Consider the following 22,815-nt stretch of genomic DNA (forward strand, 5'->3'; position numbering starts at 1 on the left):
TTGCGAATAACTTTCTTATTTGTGGACCGATTTTGACGCGATTTGTACTAAATTGAAGCCTCGAATTTACTCTATATTTGTCAGTTATAATATTTTTCCTACTGAAATTTCTAAGCCTAATTTTTAGGCCTAAATCCTATATTCGTTTTAATTTAAATAAGGCCTAACAATTTGTGTTAATAACTTTGTTATTTGTGGTCCGATTTTGACGCAGTTTGTCCCAAATTGAAGCTCTGTGAACCCTTCTAGCCTTATAGAATCAAAAATGTATAAATTTTAAACGGCAAAAATTGGTAACTAATATTAGCTATATACTTTAGTTGGTAAAAATAATGATTTTGGTATAAACCCTACCGAAGTACCATTGTTTCTTATGGATAAGTACTGCGTATATTATTTTACGTGGGGGAAGCTATCATTTTTTCCAAGAGTCCAACCCTATTGGGTCAACTGACTGTTTGGTATAAAAGTTTGAAATTTTTTGCCTTTCTTTTTGGGGGGGGGGAGGAAAGGGGGGATAATGTCGATTCAGCGGTCTTGCCTAATGAAGTAGCGAAAATAAATGGTTCGGACTAAATGACCATCGACGCGAATGTCCCCTAGAAGAAGAAGGTCCCTTAAGGTCTTTTTTTCCCTAAGCCCTGGCGACCCCATGGACCCTTAAAGACCGTTCCCTTATCCAGCCTCTCAACTCAAACCGACTCAATTTTTCGAGAGCTTGGTCATTTTGTTTCATATCCAGGAAATATAGTTTACTAAAGGAAAAGAGTACGGAAGCGTAACGTTTGATTTGCTTGAAAATCTGATATGCCTTTGGGTCGGGTCGGCATTCTATTTTTGGGGTCATTTTGAGAACGGAGAGTCGAAATGAAACATTTCTTTCCACTAAAATATTGCAATTTCTTGTCTATTTGTTTGTTGTATTGTTTTATTTTCTGGGCTGATTTCAATATTTTTGAAATGGTTGGTTTCGCATTTCAGAAGAAATAAACCTACTGCTTCTGCTTTTGACTTCTTGTTATTGTAGGTAGTTTTGTAGTATAGTTTTACTTCCGGGTTCAAATTACAACTTTAGGGAAAGAATCGAGCCATTTTAAATATATATACCAGTTGGAGTAAACAATAACCGTGCAGTTTCAACTCGAATTACAAGGGACTATATTATTTTTCTTACACGTGTTATCACTCCGCAGTGATTAAAATAATAATAATAAGTAATTACTTAAAGTAAAAATAAAAACTAAATCATAACTCTATTTGAAACAGTGTCCCTTGTGGTAAACAAAATGGAGATAGAAGTTACATTTTCAACTCAAAATTGATTGATTTCCCAAATAACATCCCCTCTTAATTTATATTTCAGACTTAATCTGTAACACCCTGTATATTCCGTTTGAAATTTAAAAAAATAATAATAATAAAAATATTCATTTCGTAAATGTAAAATTTATTTGTATTTGTAGGCGGGTGCTTAGAGATGGTATTATGTAAGCTTCGCAAAATAAGAAGAGTTCAGATTCAGATAAGGTTCTATTTATTCTCTAGAGCAAAGATATTCCCGAAGATAGGTTCATGCAGCGGCAAATCACCGCATGCAGCTCTGCAATTCCCATAGTATTACATTCAATCTTCTGGAAAGAAGAAATAAGTACAAGACCTTAACTTAGCTTATCCAATATCAGAAAAGCACGATGTACTTATTCCGTAGTCAATTTTGTTCCCAGCGATGTACATTTAAATATTTAAAGAATCTAACAATAGCTATAGCTACTAGCTTCCCAGAATCCCATTCGACAACGGGAACAACTAGTAGGAAATTGTTATTCAGAGCGAAGAACAGAGTAAACAAAATGTTTTTCTTTCACCAAATTCCTTCACTTTCTTCGGCATAAAGGGGAATAAAATAAGCCTTGGACGGTCATTGCTAAGCCTAAAAAATGATTACGTTTTTCTGCTCGGTGCATGTTCGACTGACGCGTTTTGCCTTAGGGCATAAGTTCATAAGATATGTTCCATCCATAAGTTTGTCACTGGTAACTTATAAACTGGAGCTTGTCATGAAGTGAGGGAGGTAGGTCAGATTTGAGATAATGCGACGCCTGGTGAGGCGCTGTAAAATTTGGGCTTAGTAATGCAGACTAAATAGGACCTAGTCCTGCAAAATTAATTAACCGAGTGTAGGACTTCAATTCTCGCTTCCGTCGTTCCCCCTCGAACTAGCTCGAGCTGTAAGTCTCTACCTTTACGAAGTATAGGTAGTGTCAGGAAAATATCACTTATAAACTTATGCTTAGGGTATATTATCTATGCAGACTTGAAAGGGATGTATTCGTCCATACCTAACCTTTTAAATTCTCCCCTTTTCGAGGGTGTATGTAAGTTGTACCAGATAAAAAAAAATAAGGAAATGAACAAATGTACCATAGGCGTTCTTTCTGTATTGGTACAGCGATGTGTACCTCATTTGTTATTCATTATAATAAAAAAAACCGAGAATATTCTGAGGGACAATTTTGCAAACGGGAATGCAGTGTTTGTTCGAAGGATGAAATATATGTTTCAATGAAAAAACCTATGGTTCCTTCGGAATAAAAATTAATTTAACCTTTTTTATATATATAGTCTTTGAGTGGCTTAGTTTTCTTGTGTTTGGTACCGTTTGGAAAGAGAAGGATTTTATCGTTGAAGATTTTTTCTCTTCCTGAGATGATGAGGAATGAAAAAATTGTAATAAATGCTTCAGGTGCTTTTGGCATATTTGCATTATTACTTTGATATTAACTGAAAATATAAATACAAGATAAAAAATATTAAATTACAAAAGCTTACTTTTGTTTTTTGTTTTAGTTATTTTTCTTAATTTCCTTTCTATGTTTATTTTATTTTTAATTAATTTCTTGGGTAATTATTTTTCTTCATTAATTCAGGAAAATTCGTTTGCGCTTGTGTTTAAAAAGCATTGAAATATTTTCATATTATTTTTTAAAAAAAAAATTATTTAAAATTTTAAATTATGGGAAATTGTGATTTTTAAATGGCACACACTAGATGGCAGACGAGTTTCGAAAAACTTTTGATATCTGACCTTAAGCCAGTAACCAAGGCTTAAAATTAAAGCGATACTAGACCTAGGCCTATACTTTTATAAATTTTATAGTATCCTAAAATGAATAACAAAACATTTTTGAAAACTTATTACTATCTTAAAATCCGTACTTCTGTACAAATGCAAAACTAACCTCAAGATTTAAATGCGATTTTATTTCAAATACCGCTGACCCCAACCAAACTAAAGTATGCACCAAGGCTGACCGTAAGGGTTAAAGGCATCGAATGTTTAACTTAGGTTGTACAAAACCCTTCCAGAAGTATATGTATGACGTAGATACGTCGAAGTTTGCAAACGGTTAGGTTGTTTTTATAAAAAATAAACTTTTTAAAAAAAGCAAAGAAAAACCACCACCACCAGAGTAGACTGGGGATGAGGAGAAGGCAACTAAGCCTTGGCTAGGAGAAGCAAAAAAAAAGCGCGTGCCGAAAAAGTGCGTGCCTTTTGAGCGATCCTTGGTAATTTCACGATCTGTCGCCCGCTCATAGCGTCGAACCAGCAACGCGTGAAGAACGCCGTCCGCGGAACCAAGCTTCCGAACTCTCGCTTCAAAACACAGATACGCTTACCTAGTTCCTTACCAACTCCATCCCGCCTTCCAGTCTCGCTTCACACTCATGTTGACTCATTCTATATGAAATAGATATAATATATCAGCTCGAGAAACGATCATGGTTCCATATTAAATTCGATAGGTACCGCTGCTACACGGTGACTTATTGTTACAAATTTTTTTTATTTCTATAAAGGCAAGACATTTTTGCCTCCGCTTTTCTTCAGCTTTGCTTTAAACTTTAAGTCCCACGGATTTTTAAAGGGTAGATAAATGTAGCTTTTAAATACCTTTCGAGAATCGAAGAGATTTTTTTCTTGGTCAATATCTGTTTGGGTTTGGGAAAACTTTATTTTCTCAACGTGTGTTTGCGTTTTAGAAATATAATTAGTATCAGTGGATACAGGACAATTTGGGCTATAATATACTGGAGCTGTTTCTCCATATCTTCAAATATTACAGAGTTATGACCACATAAAGTTAGGGGGTCAAATATGACTCTGATGTGAATTCAATCTTTGCTCATTTTCTCAACGCCATTTTGATTTAGTCAAATTTAATTAATACCATTGAATTAAGGTCAATTTGGACTATAATACCCTAGAAGAGTAAGACCATATCTTTAAAAATACCAGAGTTAGGAGCACCTAAACTTATAGGGTCAAAGGTGACCTCGATGTGAATTCAATCTTTGCTCATTTCCTCAACGCCATTTTGATTTCATCAAATATAATTAATACCATTGAATATAGGTCAATTTGAACTATAAAACCTGTGTATCTTTAATTATACCAGAGCTATGATCTCTCAGAGTTAGAGGGTCAAAGGTGAAGTGTCCGACGTGGAATTATATTTTCAATAAAACATTGGTATAGTGTACATTTCACCATCACTTTATCAAAGAGAAATCGACCCCTATGGTATAGAAAAGAAGGTTTTAAATCCTTCCATTCATACGTAGCAAGGGTGGACCGGACCTGCCTTCGTATAGGCAACGCAAAAATTCCCAAAAAAATTCTTCAAGGTCCTGTTCAGTTTTCTGTATTTGTTCGAATAGAAAAAGCAACCCTCCTCCATCTTAGCTTAGACTTAGGCGACAATTTTTTTATATGAAAATATTTTTCTTTTATGGTATCGTACCATAGTACCAGCCATTATTGTGAAGAACGCAAAGGGGACCCTTAGCCCCCAAGAAAAAAATCTTAACACCTCGCAACCATTTATTGAAAGCGAACCAATAATAGTTGTATTATCCAGATATTTCTTAAGTTATTTCCTTTGCGGTTCTAGACTAGATACGGGAGCTAAATAGGTCTAATTTTTAGATTTAAATGGTAAATTATATAATATTTAATTTAAACTATATTAAAAGTGGAAAGTAAAGAAATTAGAGGGAATATTAATTAGCAGGCAAAATTCCCGTGCACAACTGATTAGCGTGTTTATAGGGAGAATAATACTGAAATAGAGGTTTTCTTAGTAGATTTCATACTGAAATAGAGGTGTTCTTAGTAGGTTTCATACTGAAATAGAGGTTTTCTTAGTAGGCTTTTTTCTGTAAAATATTGTTAAAATTTAAAATTGATAAAACTGTTATATTGATCGGCAAGCACCCTTTGAACACACAATATAAAGAATCACAGTGCAGAAAAACGTTCACATTTTCCATATAGAAAACCTACGCTAAACCCCCCCCCCCCCAAATAAACGGGACTATAGGTCCCATCCAACTCAATACATCAACAGCTTCGTTTCATCTCAACACCATACACGGTATAGGAATAGGGTGTTAAAATCCGTATCACGCACTACGCCACACCCCTATATTTTTGCGGGCCATGCATTGAATCGTCGTATACAAATCGTTCTTGTAAGAAGCGAGCGTGGACTTCGATATATATATCGTAATTGAGAAATATCGTTCTGTATCCAAACACAGAAGGCGCAGATGTCGTTGGGAACCTATTTTTTGTGTGTGTCCAACTCCATGCACCAGAGAAAGGAAGAGAGAGGGGATCTGTTCATGAATTATGTTTTTATTCGCGGTGGCAGTCCAGGATTGGAATTGACCCTGTCCTTGGTTGGGTGACAATGACCCTAGACCCTAAATGGTAACTGCTAAAAGGTACCCTGCACCGTCTCAAGGACAAATAAGGGGACCCGGGACATGGACTTTGTAATTTTAAAGAGGACCAGCGAACAAGTATTTTAAAAGATCCTTGTGGTTATATTTTTCTACATAGACCAAGGAATGGCTCAAATATCCTGTCCCTTGTAGGGTATTTAAGATCCATGACCCATCTAAGATGCAGACGCTAATCCCACCACCACCAGTCCAGGATGGTGAAATTCTAAGCTTTGATATTAGTTTTTTTCTAGCTAGGGCCAAGATGTGACCCGGACCCTTCTCAAAGAAAATCTTGTTTGTTATTTTTGGGGCTATTGGAGCGATCCGAGGGCGTGTACGAACCGGATTAAATGTTTCCTTTATTATATTATTATTATAGTATGCACCCAATATGGTCCTGCCTGCTTGGTGCAGCGGTGCTATTTATTTTTTAGGGGTTTTTTTCTGCTACCATGAATTCTTTCATACCTGTAGAATATATTTTATTAGTTTCGCTAGCTTATTTTGCGTTGTTGTAATTTACCTATTTTTCAGTTATGCTAAACAACCATTTTTATATTTTGTATTTTCTTTCTTTTCAGATTGTGTATTACTTTTTATTTTTTGGATAAAAAATTCGTTGGAAATTTGGGATGATCAGCTCAGCTCTACTGGAAGACCTCAACAAAAAAGGTAAGCGTCTGAATGTATTTGTTGAACGTGATGCTATTCCTACAGCCTCCATTTTATAAAATGGCTGCCTAAAAATGTATATACTTACGGTGTGGGGTCTGATGACTTGTGTACGGAATTTCAATGAAATCCGTTGATGAAATCAGAATATTTTCTTTATTTTAAGTTTCTCATTGCCATTTTTCAATATGTCCGCCGATTTAAACCAAATTTTATACAACTCTACTATATAGGCCTAATATAATGAACATTTTCGCTAAATTGCAATGGAATATTTTAAAATATATGGCAGTTAAAGCATCAGTAAAAAAAACCAACAAAATTTCGACTTATTTTCCTCATATGTATTAGTAATATTCACATTATTGTCCGCCATTTTCCAATATGTCTACCGACTAAAACCAAAATTTACCCATACTTACTATTAAATATAACGAACATGCAGGGAAAATTTTTAACAAATCGGTTAAAAATTATAGCAAATATCGGGTCACGTAAAAATTAATAAAAAACCTTTCAGACATATATTTCCTTCAAAGTACACCAAAATCACATATATTTCACATTACCTTTAAAACTAGTTAACTATATAGTCTATACTATAGTACTACATTCAATATAATAAACGAAATTGGTTTGCCTGAGAGAAAAATATAATAATATAAAAAAGAACACGAAGAGCATACATGTATATGTATGGTCTCTCGTCGTCTCCGGCGGAAGATAGAATTTACGATTTATATAAAAATCTACTCAGGATATAAAAAAAAGCTGTGCCAACCAACTCGGATCCAAAGGGAAGAATATACTCTTAGAGTGAATACGGAAATAAGTTTATTACGAATGAAAAGGGATCCAAGGAAGAAAGAGGAAAAATAGTGGAAAGAAAGGAGAAAAAAAGGGGAAAAGACATTCCTTAGTTCCTTCCATCTTGGATCCTGCTGCATTTATATATGTATATAGAGATAGAGATGAGTTGGTGGTTGCCATGGAAACGGATAACTGGGAAATTCATTCCCACGATATTGTGTGTGTACGAGCAATAAAAAGGAATAGATAGGGTATATATAGAATATAACCTAGTCATAAGTTTATTACGTATGATAAGTTTGACGCTGATTTAGCATTCTCGTCGTCAGCTTATACGTTTACACGCAAGGAGGATTCATACCATTTGCACAAGGAGACCATGAGCGTAAAATAGCAGACGATTTTACACTCTAAGTCGCTTAGTCTCTTTAGTTAATAATCCTCCATGCCTGTAATCATATGTATAGAAATCATTTTGTAGCCCTTTTCTCTCGACGTATCTAGACAAAATTCGGGTTGTATTTTGGTAAAATATCTTCGCGGGAAACGAACAGTGCTACCAGCTCGAAAAAAAAAATAAATAACATTGCGTTCGAAGCTCGTTCAAATTTCAAAGTTTCCAAATTTTCTCCATTGAATAAATAACACACCTAGATAATTCTGAGATACTCATTACATAGGTTCATACTTTTGGTTTGTGACTTATATTATAGACTTATGAATATAATGACATAGAGAAGCGCTTCGTAGCGAAAGAATCTACTTGGGAGCGTTTCTAAGAAAGATTTCTTTCGTAAGAAGAAAAAGGTATTGACATATATATCTACTCGAATCAAATCCAACATTTGACTATGGCTGGGAATACGAGAATTGCGTATTGCTATAGAGAGAGATGCCCAATACCTTGGGACCCGGTGCATGCCCCTTTGAAAAATAAAAAAAAATCTTGAAATATTAATATTAAACAAGTCTTAGGCCTATACGAAACATTTTAAAATGTGCCCCCCTCTTTCATGCATACATGCACCATGTCCAATTGAAACGGGGTTGACTTAATTTCTTTTTATTATTAATGGTTATTTTTACCATTGACTGTTTGAGAGAAAAAGCTTGAGCAGATGTTTAAACGCCGCGTGCTTCTAGCTGCGCCTGCGCCTTTTTCATAGTCGTATATGCAAATGATCTATATTACAAGTTCCCCACTATATTATGCCTCTAATTTTTGGGCGGGGAACGTTTGTTCAACGGCGGTTTTTTTTTTAAAGGACTTCTCTTCCATCATTCCTTATTAGGTGACGTTATAATCCGCTCACGATTTCTAACTGTAGTTGCTTAGCGTCTTGGTAAGCGTGTAGAATTGAATCTGTTTTAATTTGAAGGTTTTTCTCTACTGATATTTCGTTATGTACTTGGGAAAAATTCAAATATAATCGCTGTTTTTTTTTCCGTACGTAGTAAGGTGCTAAAAGACTATGTAACTCAATTTTTTGTGTGTTTTCTTAACAAAGTGGGCCTATTTTAGTTTGTGTCGTTTTTTTTATTTAATTTTAGGGAATTAATTTTGTATTAATTGTATTGTCTTAACTGAAAACTTAATTAAGATGTTGGGAGGTTTTTTACGTGACAAGACGAATGGTTTCAGAGTGGTTTTTTCCAATTGATATAAAGTGATAAAAAGTTTTTTAATGTTTCAAAAATAATTTTTTTCTTCATTTTTTATTTTAATGGGGGGATCAAAGGTTTCCACTGTTCCAACATCTGCTAATAGGACAAGTCTATTCTTATTGCTGTTTTCATGGTAATTGAACTCAGATATTGGTTTCCATTTTATCGTCTGCTAGTTTGAAGTCCATTGCGCTTTTATTTACTATTTTATTTCTAACCTGATGGTTTGTCTTTTATCAACAATTTTTTTTAATTAAATTAAAGGCATATAAACGAACGAATTAAACGTGATTACTGTTATATTATTCCCCAATTTCTCTGTGTCCGAGTTCGATTTCAAAGTTCCCTCCCTTTACATTCGACGATGTCCGAAGACAGAACGCATTTTCCATCAGTTCCTTGTTACAGCCAGATTCCCCCCGATTCGGCCGCTTCTTGCAGCGGTATTCCTCAACCGGTATGATTCTTCAAATCTTTACAACACGCTGTATAATTCTAATTACTTACTTAAAATCGCGTTCTTAATTGGCGTTAAGCCCGAGCCTCAATGCATCTTGGTTACCCAAAGAAATAACGATAAAAGCACCAGGACCGTTGTTGAATACGCTAATGTAAAATGGACATTGCAAGGTATTACCGTTGGAGTTATTGTTAAGCCTTAAGTTACTTAAACACGACTGTAAATTATAGCTATTTGCCAAGAATATGAGGACAAAATGCTGGAACGTTTGGGTCGACTTCAGACTTATACCACTAATGAACTCTTTGAGCACTTGGATTCTATGGTAGACTTGCATGTTTTGATGTGAGTATGGGCAGCATAAACTTATGAGGCAGTAATTAAATTAACCCTTTTGGGAGACCACATGGTCTTCAAGGAATGTTTTAATGTTTTGTTTACAATAGACGCCAAGGACAGTATTACATTTTGAAGGACAAAGAATGGATCAAGGACAAGTTGTACGAAATATTATTGGAAATTCACAAGAAACGTTCGGCTGCTAAAGCGGCTTCCAAATGACAAGTGAAATCGTATTCATTTTAAAAAGAATTCAGTCTTACAATTTCCGAAATAAACATTTTTAAAATGGAGTCACTCCAATTTTTAATACGTTGTTTTTTATTTGAAATGGGAAAAAATAAATTTTTCGAGCATTTTGAAAAGTGAATCATTGCAGTCTATAGTTTTTGTTTCGGTTTAACTTGTAAAGTGTGCTTGAAGAATACTAATATATGGGCAAAAATGTTAACTGATCATATTAAACTCAAGTTTTTGACCTCAACGACTAGTTGAAATTTAAACTTCAGATAATGTGAAAGCGCAGTGTCTGATTTTGAAACAAGACATTGGGTTGGTTGTAGTGTCACTTGATGTCTTTGCTGTTGGAATAAAGAATTTGTTATGAATATGGCTTATTATTATTAATTTAGGCATAATTAAAAAGAAGGCTTACTTGCGCGTGATTTTTTATTGTTTCTTGTAATGGAAAACGTGTTTACATCAATTTAGTTTTGCCGGTAGTAATGGGAGAGTGCAGGCGTCCTAGGTCAAAGTTGAAAAGTTCAAAGCAAATTATGAGCTGGAGAGTTTTAATTTTTTCGCTCATTTCCATTGGCTGCGTGCTAGCACTATATCACCATGGAGCAATATTTTACGTAACCTAAAGTGAAAAATAGTTCAAAGTAAGAAATTTCTTCAATTAATGAATATAACCTTGAACTTATGACGTCATAACACCAACACTTGGTTGGCGTCGTGGTATAAAACCTTGAAGTTACTCGAACGAGTTATTAGTTTGATTTTAATATTCTACCTTTGTGTCGTTTTAACATAAGTTAAGATAAATGCCATATCGTGTGAGTAATAAATTACATTCTCTTAGGACTTGGTTTTAGAACTTCGAATTAACACTAACGTGTTTAGGTGAACTTCGATTGGACGACTGAAGAAATGTATTACTATAGTCATTGCATTTTGGTGATTCAAGTTACGAACGACCCAGCCACGCGTCAAATCAGGGAGTTCAACGCGCTTTACGAGACCCTTGATTGTAAGACGCGGTAATTAAAATACATTAAGGAAGGGTAATTAGATTTTGTAATTTGCAGTTGTATATCAAGAGTTTGTCAATCATCAGAGGCTAAACAATCAACCCGAGTTCGAAAACTATAAAATATTCGAGTTTATACACAATATTTTCGATATATTGCTTTTACAGTAAGTTATACCTTCTCATCTATGTACTTAAGTACAAGACCTGTACTTGGGCGATATATTAGGCTTAAAATTATAAGTGACAAGTATGAATTTGTCACCTAGATTTGATGATGATACAATGGGATATATACCTCATCGAAAACCATACTTATATCAGAAAATGTACCAGTACTTTCTTCTGAAATTTAATTCTTAAGCTTTACATATTTTTAATACATCTGTTTACGTATAAATATTTAAGCCTAATAAAATAACAACAACTTTGACACGCTGCCTGACTTTTATGGTCCGCTTACACTCAGGTCCGACGATCGTAGTGACATGGCTTTTGTACCTCGACGTAAGCCTTGGATTTGTGACAAATTGCATGCGTATTTTATTGTCAAAGCGAGAGCTTCGCGTCCTCGTGGAAGAAATGTTCGATTCGTATTTTAATCTTTCCTTTTATTTTCGAAGCTAGGTTAATTGTTCAAAGTTTAAATGTATTTTTTAATTTTCATGTCTAAATTATTTAGGTCTAAAAAAATTAAGGCTTGTATGTATTTTCTTATCTCTTGACGTAACGGTGAATAAATATAGTTTAAATATATTTAAGACTTCATATTTAAATTTAGTTTTGTTAGCTGTCAGCTAGCTAGAGTGGTGCTTGTTGTTGTACAAGTTCCGCACTGAACTTGATATCCGCTTTAAGAAATTTTTGTGTGTCGGTAATTGCTTTGAATTAACAAGTTTCTTAGGCATTGCGCAATGGTGAGTTACTTTATTTTAGTCAAGTCCTTATTAAACTTATTTATATTTGTACTTGACGTTTGTTAATAGGATATGTCAAATTTACCTCACGAAGAACAACCAGTTGACTACGCGAGACGGTATTCGGATTGCTTTATGATAATTCAAAAGACAGTCAACCGCGCTACACGAGTTGTAACCGAACATCCGTCGGTTATTCAAGCTATGGAAGGTACTAATTACCACCATCTTTTTTAAATTCTAAAGAGGATTATACATATCAATTACTTCCCCACCACGAGGTTACCTTTAAACGGTGACCTTGATATACTAGAAATAATCCAAGGCTTAACACGATTTTATTTCAAACACAGCTTTGTGTGAAAGGTACTCTCGAGACAACCCTCCTCCTAGAGGTATTTATGCTACGACTTTAAGCGCGTTTCAGGTGTTTAATTACATCGAGGGTTTGTTTGAAATCAAGATATTAAAGTAAGTTAATTAAATTAGGTTTAATTTCGTGAATTAATCATAATTTTAATTCGCGCGTGTGTTTATATAGATACAGGCCAGAAACGGACTTGTACACGGTGCACGGCAAGGAATACGTCAAAGAACAAGTATGCTTGTACATGACTGGGTTGAGTTGTCCACCTGTAGGTGAAGATGCGACCCTTGGCCTGGAAGAGGACAAAACAACAACCACCCCCGGAAGTTCTAGTTCAATGAAAGAAGATTGAATTCGCGTCATTTTTAAGATGACGCGACGTCGTATAGTAGAAACGAAACTTGTTCGAATTTTACGAAATTTACGTGAAGGTTTCAAAATTTATCGAATTTAATTTTAATATTTAATAGTATAATGAAATTTTACAAAAAGAAAAAAGAGGGAAGAGGGTTTATAAAAATATATAATGTATAAGAAATTATTTTTAATTAGGGTTTTCAATATTTTAAGACTTTTTGTAAACAAGAAAAGGTTATATTTCTACATCGACGTAACATGGAATAAAAAATTAAAAAAAAAATGCGTTGAATTTTTCTTCAGTTTTTCGAAGTTGATATTATAATTAATCGGTTGTAATTTTCAGCATTGCAATACTTAATCTAAATGATCTAATTTTGGTTTCAATCGGTGTAGGCCTAAATCATATGGTTTATTTCGAAAAAAAAAAATATATTTCTTCATGCAGTCAGGTGAAGAAAAAACGTATCTTGAAATTTACATTAATTTAGGCTTAAGATGACCAAGGCTTAAAGCGCATTCCCTTCAAAAGGAACGTAATTCATTTTCAAACGATAGTTTCCGTGACTCTGTATTTCTTTTAACGGTAAATAGACGAAAAAAGGGGAAATAAATGTATTTGCGTGATGGAACGAAGCTCTTCGGATGAGTATTTATCCCATCTTTTTCCTGCCATTCTTTGCTAAGCCTATTTTTCCTTCTTTCTCTCTCTCTCCCTCCTTCTCTTGCTCAGGAAGAGGCGGGGTATTTTTTTAAGGAGCAGAATATTGTTTCTTTCATATACGACCTCATCATACTTTGAGGTTTTTCCACTCATTTTTTAAGACGCCCGGTTTGCCGTCTTCTCCTTCTTGCTTGCTTAGACTCCTTACATAATATACAGCAGTATATACTAAGGAAACGCTTACGTAAGAGCCGGAGGCTTTTACCGAGATGAGATATCTCTTGGCATCAGCAGCCATTTTTATTTACAGCTCGCGTAGAATGAAATTTAAGTGAGAAAAAAATGTTGGTTTAGTTTCTGGAAACGCTTACGAATCTTTTGATTTTTATATCCTTGGGTTTAAAAACAAATGGTGTATTTAGGGTTATGATAAACAAATACTGGACTATATTGGTGTATATTAAGATTATGATAGCCCAAATTATCCTCTATCGAATGATACTAAACACTTAATACTTATTGTAAACCGTTTTGAAAAAAAATCGGATTTTTCGATTTTTAAATTGTAAATTATTTAATTATTTATTTTTGAATCGTTATAACTCTGGTGTATTTAAAGGTACGGTGAAATCCCTTTAGTATGAAATAGCCCTAATTGTATTCTATTGAATGATACCAAACACTTTATGGTTATTGCAAATTGTTCTCGAGAAATTAAGTATTTTCAATTAACTCAAAATTTTCTTTAGAATAATAATTTAAATTTCTTCGAAACCTTTTTTTGTAAGTCTGGTCCATTTAAAGCTACTTTAAAATCCCTTTAGAATGTGATACCCCAAATTGTCCTCTATTCAATAATACTAAACAATTTACGCTTATTTATAAAAGTTTTCGAGAATTAAATTGCCATTCCTAATTAACATATTCCCTCGATAATCCCATGTAAATGTACTTCTTGTAACTTCAATCAGAATATTTTGTAAGGTTCCAATTGGAACTAATTTCCTTTGAACAAAGAGAAGTAAATCTAGGATTTATTTTCTCTCTATATATATAGACAAGAGATCTAGACTTTAATCGGATTCTTTAATTAAAAAAGAATAAATATATAATGAAATACAATACGAAGCTACAAATCTCTAGTTGTACCTTTACTTGTTTTCTAGTCCTGGAGAAATTCGTGGACGACATTCGGTAGAATTCTTGAAAGTAGTTGAACAAATAGAGGTGACACAGAATGTTTTGCTAACCATGCACCTGTGCCGCTTCTACGTTGTCTAGATAGTATCACTGTCTAGTCTGCCACGATTTTCTCAGGGCCTAGACGTATCATTCACTTCATTAATTTAATTGCTGGCTTTTTATGGTATAGTTAGTCGAATCGGACGTTTGCTGGCCAATACTAACTTATATTGCATCGTTAATTGCTGGCGAGCCATAATAGTTTGAGATCAAGGGTATAGGATAGGTCAAGATTCGAGAATTGGTCGCCACCAACAGCCTTAAGCCTTGGCCTCTTTTAACCGAGGCTTAAATCTCTTAGCGACTTTCCGTTGTCGTGGCGATGAAAGGGATAATCTTCGATCGCCAGGGCCGGAAATGACCATTCCTTCATGGTCCGAGATGTATACTAGCCTATACCCCTTATAGCACCTTAGCCAAGCCCCTATCACTTTTCTTTTAATGGGCTATAAATTCCCCTTTTGTGTGTGTGTGTTCAATGCTTTTCGTTTATGGACTTTTGCTGTATATAGAAGAGTTTTCTTTTACTCCCTATGTACTATTAACGATATCTGACTAACCAAGGGTTAAAGGTTAATTAGTCATTAATTTTCCTTTTTTTTACTTCTTTGTTTCAGATGCATTTCGATTATGACCTATGGTAATAAAGTGGACCTCTTGGAAATTAGTTCGATGTATTTGGAATTTTATAACAATGAAGAGCTATCTAGATTTACGGAAATGCTGCAGAAACCTAAAATGTGAGTTTTGATTTTGAATACTTCAAATTTTCGTTAAGCCTTGTTTTGAATTTTAATTTCGCGCGCCTTAACAATTTTGTCACGTGAGTTGTGAAGTCATTAACATTCGTTAAGCCTTTGTTTCGGAATTTTTGAAATTCCACGTGCTTTAACAATTGAAAAAGCAATGCCACGTGATTTGTGAATACGGTAGGTATCGAAGAATATTTGTTTTTATTTAAATTGAAATAGGCCTAGATCTTGTCCATCTCCACGCGCTTAATTGAGACGGAGCATTTTACTTTTCTTATTTGTACGTAATTAAGAATGTACAAGAAAACGGCACCGATATCACAAAGTATCATTGTCTCTATCTATGTAAAGGGAAAAGGAAGTTAACTTAGGAAGAAGGGGGAGATCGAGGTATAGAAAATTCTATTCTAAATGGCAAAGAATGCCTTTCGTCTCATTTCCTCCCGCGCCATTTATTTTAATTCGATCACGCTCATTTGACGCTCGCTAGGTGGCGCTTATTCTCAATGTAGCCAGCCGCCTTCGCTCGCGATGTAGCGCCTCTTCTGTTGCACTTGCACAGGTCGTCGCGTCCGAGGCATTCTGGGAAAGAGGGGGGGGGGGAAAGACGCGCTGGTTTTTCTTAAGGCGTATTCACCAGACCGCCAAAAATCCGTCTGCCTTCGTTGACACAAGTGTTGCCAGTCATTTGCGACGCTATCTATAACAGACACTGAAAAGCTTGTAGAATTCTGTTCGATTCAGTTCCAAACCTGAATGACGCAGGAGATGCTCTAATAACAAATTACTAAACCATATTTGTGAAGCTATCTTGAAAGGACTTTGCCACTTTTTTCCCTGGGCTATCTGCGCCTCTTTTAGTGGTGTACCCATGCGTAGAATCAAGTAATGCGAGTGTTAGCCGCTAAGAGTCGCTGCGCTGCAACATGCTTATGTATATACATATACATATATATTTTTTTATTTCGCCGCCACCGACAATTTAACCATGGATTAAGAGTCATTAGGAGCTAAATAAAACCAAACGCCGCGCTTCACTAACACTTTAAGTTGCCCATAATCTTTCTTCAGTCAAGCATTAATACAAAATTGCGCAAAGGGAAAAGAAAAGGCGGCACTTTTCAACGGCTAAGGAACAACGGGAATCAAAAAAAGTTAATTTCCTAAGTTTTCCATTCAAAGGAATCTTTTTTTTTTTTCTTAGCGCCTTTTTTCTACGCGCCAAAATTTCACCCCCCTCATTGTGATAGTTTGAAGGGAAAAAAAGCTATTGCAGAATGATAGCTAGAAATCCCTTGAGCGACTTCTTCAACGTGTTCTTCGTTCGTCAGTATAGGGTGATTTCAGTATCTAAATTAGAATTTTCACCAATCAATTCAAAAATGGTGGATTGAATTAAGATAACTCTATTTCATAATTTTCATTTATTGATAGTTTAATTTTCAAACTTACCAATTCTTAAACTCTGTTGGAAAATATCTGTTTGAGAATTTAGAGGGTTTTGTTTTTGAGGTTTCTTTTTGAAAATTTTTCTTATAAAAACAATTTAGACCAAATTTATTCGAGCGTAACATTTAAACATTCGTTAGTAACACGATTCCCATGGGAAGTAGGATTATTTTAAGTTTGGGGGTTTTTTGGGTCTGAAAACTTAACTGCGCAAGGAATGTTTTAGATTTTAAAGTTAGGCCTAAATCTTTTTATAGTCTGATTTAATTTTCGATTACAAGAGGTCAACAACTTTGACCTTTAACATCTCAGGCAATAAAAGCGATATTTAAAATTGGACTTAGTAACGACACGTGTCTTTTAAATCTCTTTAATTAAAACAAGCAATTAACAAAATTGGCTGTGAAATAACCTTTAGAGTTATCACATTTGACCTGACCTCAAAACACACACAGTTCAATCTTTGACTTATAAAAACAACGTTTTAAACCTCATCTAAGCTACACCTACCACAACAAGATGGACAATGGACAGACATATTAAGCAATTCCAATAAGACAGAACAACGCCAGGTTTCATTCATTCAAAGTAGAAACGCAATTAATGTTTTTCTTTCTTTCTTTTCATATTTTTGGGTTAAAAAACGTTGTAGGGCCGAATGGTGCGTGGCCGATTGGACACGGCGCCTCTGAATATTAGCTTCCACGTATCATAGAATTAATTCCGCGGGGCATGCCACGAAAGAAAATAAAATACATACGTACTTTTTTATTTATGGGCATGGACCTCCCTATAAGCAAGTTTTCCCGCCCTTTTAAAGCGTAGTTAAGACCACTAAATCATAACTTCTTCTTTTTAAAAGGACGGTCGACCCGGCCACATCAGCTAGGGTCCACGCACGCGCTCCTCTGACTCTTATTTAAACCGTTCCATGGATATGTCTCGAAATAAAATTGTTTGATTCATGTGCCTATACCAATTAGAAAAATAATCGTGCTTAAAATTGCTTCCTGGAAAAAAAATTGTTCTTACTAAAAAAAATTCGCGTCAAGTTCATTATTTGTGTTTTGTAAGGGCGACACTTTGTATTTTAGACCTTAGGGATAAACACGGATAAACATAATGTGGTGTTTGACCACCTTGCACCCTTCTCTTTAGAGAAGGGAGTATAGAACATTACATTTATTGCAGTAAGAGAAGCAAACACCACAGGGGTGGGGTGGCCACCTTCTTGGGTTATTTTCCTGTCGCCAAGAAGCGCCGCTAGAGGCAGCCCGAGTTGGCTAGCCTCCCGCCTGGAGTGGTGAACTCCATCTGGTGTTGGCGCCAGGGAGAATAACCCACCAGTAATAAATGGAATAGTCTATTACCAAGAAGAAAATAATTTACACAATGTTCAGTTTTATTTCTCCGTCGAGTTGTAATTCATATTTTTTCCCATGAAATCTTTTCTTCAAAGTTCTTCAAGATACGTACGTAGGCTACGTCTTGTTTAATATATTGACGTAAATACAGGTTGTTTGGGAAGTGGTCTTCCCTTCTCTTCTCTATTGTGTTTGTCGGTAGCTGTTTAAACTTGGCCTCGGATAATACGGCAATAAATTATAAACATGAATGCGCATAGTTCCTTTCCTTCGCTTCCAAAACATTTTTTTTCTTTTTTATTATTTTCCCATCTCGTACAATTTACATTTCTTGGGGTTGTTATACTTAAAGATCGAAGTTTTCTAGAGCTAACTAGGTGGTATCTTCGTGGAAAGAAGTATGGGTCATCTTGAAAGAGGTACTTAAAGGAACCTAAGTCCATAAGAGAAGTAAACACCACAGGGGTCAGGGAAAGGTCACCTTCTTGGGTTATTTCCCCTGGCGCCTAGAAGCACCGCACCGCTAGAGGCAGTGCGAGTTGGCTAGCCTCCCGTCTGGTGCAGTGAACTTCAATTGGCATTGACACTTGGTTGGCGCCAGAGTGTGGCCTCTTTGAGAGTTTTAAGTGTCCCTTTTAGGGTTGAGACATCCGTTGCAACCCCTTGTACTCTCCGTTTTTGACATAGAGAAAGAGGAAACCACCCAACCGGACAAAGCAATCTGCTCCCACCCACATCATAATGATAAGTTGTAGAGAGAGAATTCTAACCTAAAATATGACTTACATACCTATTTTGGAGACTCATCTGTTTTGTTTGCAAAACTCCCCATCGCAAAAGGAGGATGATATTTTGTTGTTCTATTATCAGTTAACCCTGAGCTCCGCTTATAATGACCGTGTTTTGGTCAACTATATCATGTCAGAAGGAATATTAATATATGGTATTTTGGAAATAAGTTGCGGTGGTCTTGCTAACCATCTGCGCTGTGGTCAAAATGGTTTCCAAAGTCTGATAATTTATTAAAGCTCATTTTGAACTAGAATTGGACTACATAACTTTGTGAACTTTACAATATATTCCAAAAATTTAATCCTTAACCCTTTGAGTCTTGTGTGGGCCATGCCAAAATTTCTTTTTAAAATTTACAACATGCAGGTGTATTACTGCAGATACAAACGTGGTCAGTGGTCATTAGACCACCGTGGGAAATGTAAAAATTCACTGCGAATATCAAAGCCATTCCATTATTTAAGTATACCATAAATTAAGTAGCCTACTAGAGCTATAAATGGTCAGGCCAAACCCCGTCGCGGTCACTTTGACTTCTCGGACATAAAAGAACTTGCGTGGAACTTGGAAGCATTGGTCATTTTTAGAATAGGAGCCATGGGAGGTTTTTTTTGTTACCCTTTCGTATATAAAGAAAGAAAAAAAAGGAAAATAGTATAAGAAATGATACTATCGGAGATTACTATTCCCAATGGGAGGCGCCTCGGACACTGGTCATTCCCGCCTCCATTGACCTTATAACTAGAAACGAAAGTATCGCGAGCTATTAATCACACCGTCAATTTCACTCGAGAGGCGAATTTAGTTTCTAGAATTGGCGCAAATAGGCTCGAATATCTTGTAGTTTTCGCTTTGGTGTGTTTTTACAGTTCTTTTAATTTAGTATTATTAATATTTTTATTATAGCCTAGTTTTTTTTTGTTAATATGAAAGTGATATTCTCAAAGATTGGAACGGAGAAAATTCATCTTTTATTAAAAGATAGGGTAGAATTCAACATCAACCTTAGAAGGGGGTGGAAATTACCTTTCTTAAAGGAAATTTTGTACACATTCTAAGGGTGTATACTTCTATACATATGGTAGGTAATTAAGAAATGGAGGGTTACATTTCCTTTATTGGGTTTTAATATAGGAAAGAATAGGAATTTCGCTCTTTTTAAATATATGCCGATATATTTCCTTTCTCTCTTCGTTAGCTGACTCATGAATCTTCTTATACCTCGCGCTTAAACACGCGCAATAATTATTTTTACCAATCTGTCGGAAATTTTGTTAAAAGAGCTGAATTTTTATCCCTTCTTTCCATCGTTAGCTAGCCTATATAGAACAGAACGTAACCCTATGATACTTTAAATAAGTATGGGTCCGTTGCAATACGAGTATAGGCGTCCTTTAGAAACTTAGGGTATAGAGGGACCGAGGGTTGAGAACTCAGGTGTACAATATGTCTTGAACTCAATGTACTGTCAAAGCTGAACTGTGAGTTCCGAAGGCTTTGGACTCAATGCACTGTCAAAGCTGAACTCAGGTGTACACAGAGATCCAGAGCGTCTACCCCCTCGAGAGGGACATTATTCTTATCTATACGGCAAGCATATTCTTATAGAGAATGTGATAGCGTTATGTAAAGAGACAGATCTGGAGGTATTCATACTTCATATCATGGGTATTTTATTGGGGGTAAGAGATGTCGAATAGAGGGCACCAGTATAGTCTGGAAACGCCTTTATAGGCAACAAGGTGACCGTGCAAGACCCACTAATATTATAATTTTTTTTATAATATAATCTATAAGCTCTCAAATATAATCAATATATTACACTAGATATGTCATAATGGTATTATTTCATCAATAATAAAGAAAAAATCCTTGTTTATCTCACTCGTCGCTGCAATTCCGAATAATCTTTGGAATATAATATTGAAATCACAGATCCACTATATATATATCGGAGAAAATACTCCATAATAATTTATGACTACAGATGACGAGAAAACCATAAAAATATTCCATATAACCGATACACAAATATACATTTTCGAAAGCTATAACCCAAGAGAAACTTAATTTATGGCTTTTAAGCTACATAACGGCGTCGTAGTTCCCGAATTTTTCCATCTTGCCCTGGAATTATTTATCCAAGTCTTATTTTTGTTTACATTTCGGATATGTTTAGACTAGAGGGGTCAAATGTTTATTCAGATGTCCGTAGGGTCAAATATGTTACGGGTGAGATCGGGTTATAAAATCCGGTGAGATATTTGCTTTTCTAACCAGTGGATTTGTTGTAAATATTCTAGAAGTCAGATTTATTTTTAGATTATTTAAATTTTATAGAACTAAAGGACTTGGGTTAAGTTAAAAATAATGTTTTAATTACAATAGTTAACAGAGTTCTTCTGAAAGATTAAATCAATTCTAAATTACTTTAAACGAATCCCTTTGCACTCTGAATTACGAGGGGAAAATCACTGCTATATAATTCTTGTACACGTATTACATGTATCCCTTGATAGTACATACATTCAAGGCCAATTTTCCGACCCCTCGGTATAAAGTCTTTGTTTCAGTTAAATAAGCCTTGTATATATTAAGCTGCAGTTCGTACTCAATTAGCGACATCGTCGTGATTAATTTAAATTTTAAACTCGGTCCCTTTTATCGTGGAATTCTCTTTAACGTTTTCCAAATGGTCGCATTTGTAATTCAGGCTCTTTCCCCGCCATTTCGATAGATCGTTTTGCTTTAATTCTATTCGCATCGGAGACGATTTTTTTCGCCTTTTAATTTCCTTTTAAATTTCGAAACAAAGGAATTTTAAAACGCCGACTCTATTCTCCTAAAATTCCTTATCAGTGATACAATTTTACGTGGGTTTTGCTGTAACGACAAGTAAAAGGTCGTAAGTCCATTAGTTTTAAAGCAAAGGTTGCGCGTAGGGACACCTTTATTACTTTTCGGGCGCCATTTTAAAAGATGGCGGCGGATTTGAAAAATCTTTCTTAGTGCATGCCAACTACTTAAGAGTAATGTCCATGCAAATTTTCAGGGTTGTAGGTAAAGTTGTTTGAACTGGGCGTTGATATTTCTTTCACTGTTTTTTAACTTTATGGTTAAGTGATTTGCGCAAAGGTTTAGCTAACCATTTAAATCGAGTAGCTATGCCTTCCTTCTTCTATCCCGGTTCCCTTATCAATCTTTCGGCTCGCTTTTCGCGCCAATGCCTCGTTCATTTTGGCGCGAAAAATTCCCCAGAGCGCGTGCCGAATTCCCGCTCGCGCGAGCGCTAGTTTGATTCTTCTACTATTTTATTCCCTCGCTAGCATTAGGCTACACCTTTTTTTTACTCGGTTGCCTAGCAACCATCCAACTCTTTTTCCGGTAACACCATCCTCTCTCTCTTTCTCTCGGATGGCGGGAATCCCTCGAGCGCGCGCGGCGCGGTTTTTCGCGCGGAATCCTGTAAGTTTTTCCCGCTTAATTTGTAATGGCGCGGCGGCGGTGGTGGTGGTAGTTACTGCCCTATATATAATATCCTGGCTCGATTAATTTCGGTCCCACCCTTAAATAAAATGGACGTTTGACTGATGATTGCCTCGAATTGTTTTAAGACTCAGAAGAATGGGCCTTGTTTCGCGTTACAACCTAGACCCCCCTAGTGTGCATGCACACCGACAATTTTCATCATGGAAGATTGCGTTTAAAGGGGGAATAAAATATGTTAAGTTTAAATTAGCTTGAAATATAATTAGCACCATAACAAACAATTATTATTATCTCCTCTAAAATTCCAAAATGTTTAGTAAAATTTTGGTTTAACTTCATATCCAATTAAATTCAAGCATTTTCAAGAAATTTTTGAACCTAACCTTAATGTTTAATTAGAGATTTATTAATTTCCTAGTACATGAAATATCAAA

At 35.4% G+C, this 22,815-nt stretch overlaps 4 protein-coding genes across 4 annotated transcripts in view; all 4 read left to right on the top strand.

The window, feature by feature from the left end:
- Eph (Eph receptor tyrosine kinase) overlaps positions 1-22,815 on the top strand; it is a 316,120-nt gene that overhangs the window by 91,617 nt on the left and 201,688 nt on the right. Inside the window, exons 3-4 of the mRNA XM_089857914.1 lie at positions 6,372-6,462; positions 15,153-15,275. The gene's annotated coding sequence lies outside the window, so the exon portion shown is untranslated. The remainder of the gene's footprint in view (positions 1-6,371; positions 6,463-15,152; positions 15,276-22,815) is intronic.
- LOC149709824 (enhancer of rudimentary homolog) lies at positions 9,013-10,344 on the top strand. The gene is made up of 4 exons (XM_089855982.1): positions 9,013-9,394; positions 9,474-9,567; positions 9,628-9,742; positions 9,844-10,344. The coding sequence occupies exons 1-4, from the start codon at positions 9,302-9,304 to the stop codon at positions 9,956-9,958; spliced, it is 417 nt and encodes a 138-aa protein (XP_089712108.1). The 5' UTR covers positions 9,013-9,301; the 3' UTR covers positions 9,959-10,344.
- On the top strand, positions 10,807-11,653 carry LOC149709825 (uncharacterized). The gene is made up of 3 exons (XM_089855983.1): positions 10,807-10,988; positions 11,047-11,155; positions 11,458-11,653. The coding sequence occupies exons 1-3, from the start codon at positions 10,889-10,891 to the stop codon at positions 11,588-11,590; spliced, it is 342 nt and encodes a 113-aa protein (XP_089712109.1). The 5' UTR covers positions 10,807-10,888; the 3' UTR covers positions 11,591-11,653.
- LOC149709826 (enhancer of rudimentary homolog) lies at positions 11,759-12,898 on the top strand. The gene is made up of 4 exons (XM_089855981.1): positions 11,759-11,905; positions 11,975-12,116; positions 12,259-12,376; positions 12,447-12,898. Exons 1-4 carry the CDS (start codon positions 11,903-11,905, stop codon positions 12,622-12,624), a joined length of 441 nt encoding a protein of 146 aa, XP_089712107.1. The 5' UTR covers positions 11,759-11,902; the 3' UTR covers positions 12,625-12,898.

The sequence above is a fragment of the Phalangium opilio genome, unplaced genomic scaffold (assembly GCF_054372755.1).
Source record: "Phalangium opilio isolate 3A_F unplaced genomic scaffold, DU_Popi_V2 ptg000011l_1, whole genome shotgun sequence".
Taxonomy (NCBI): Eukaryota; Metazoa; Arthropoda; class Arachnida; order Opiliones; family Phalangiidae; genus Phalangium; species Phalangium opilio.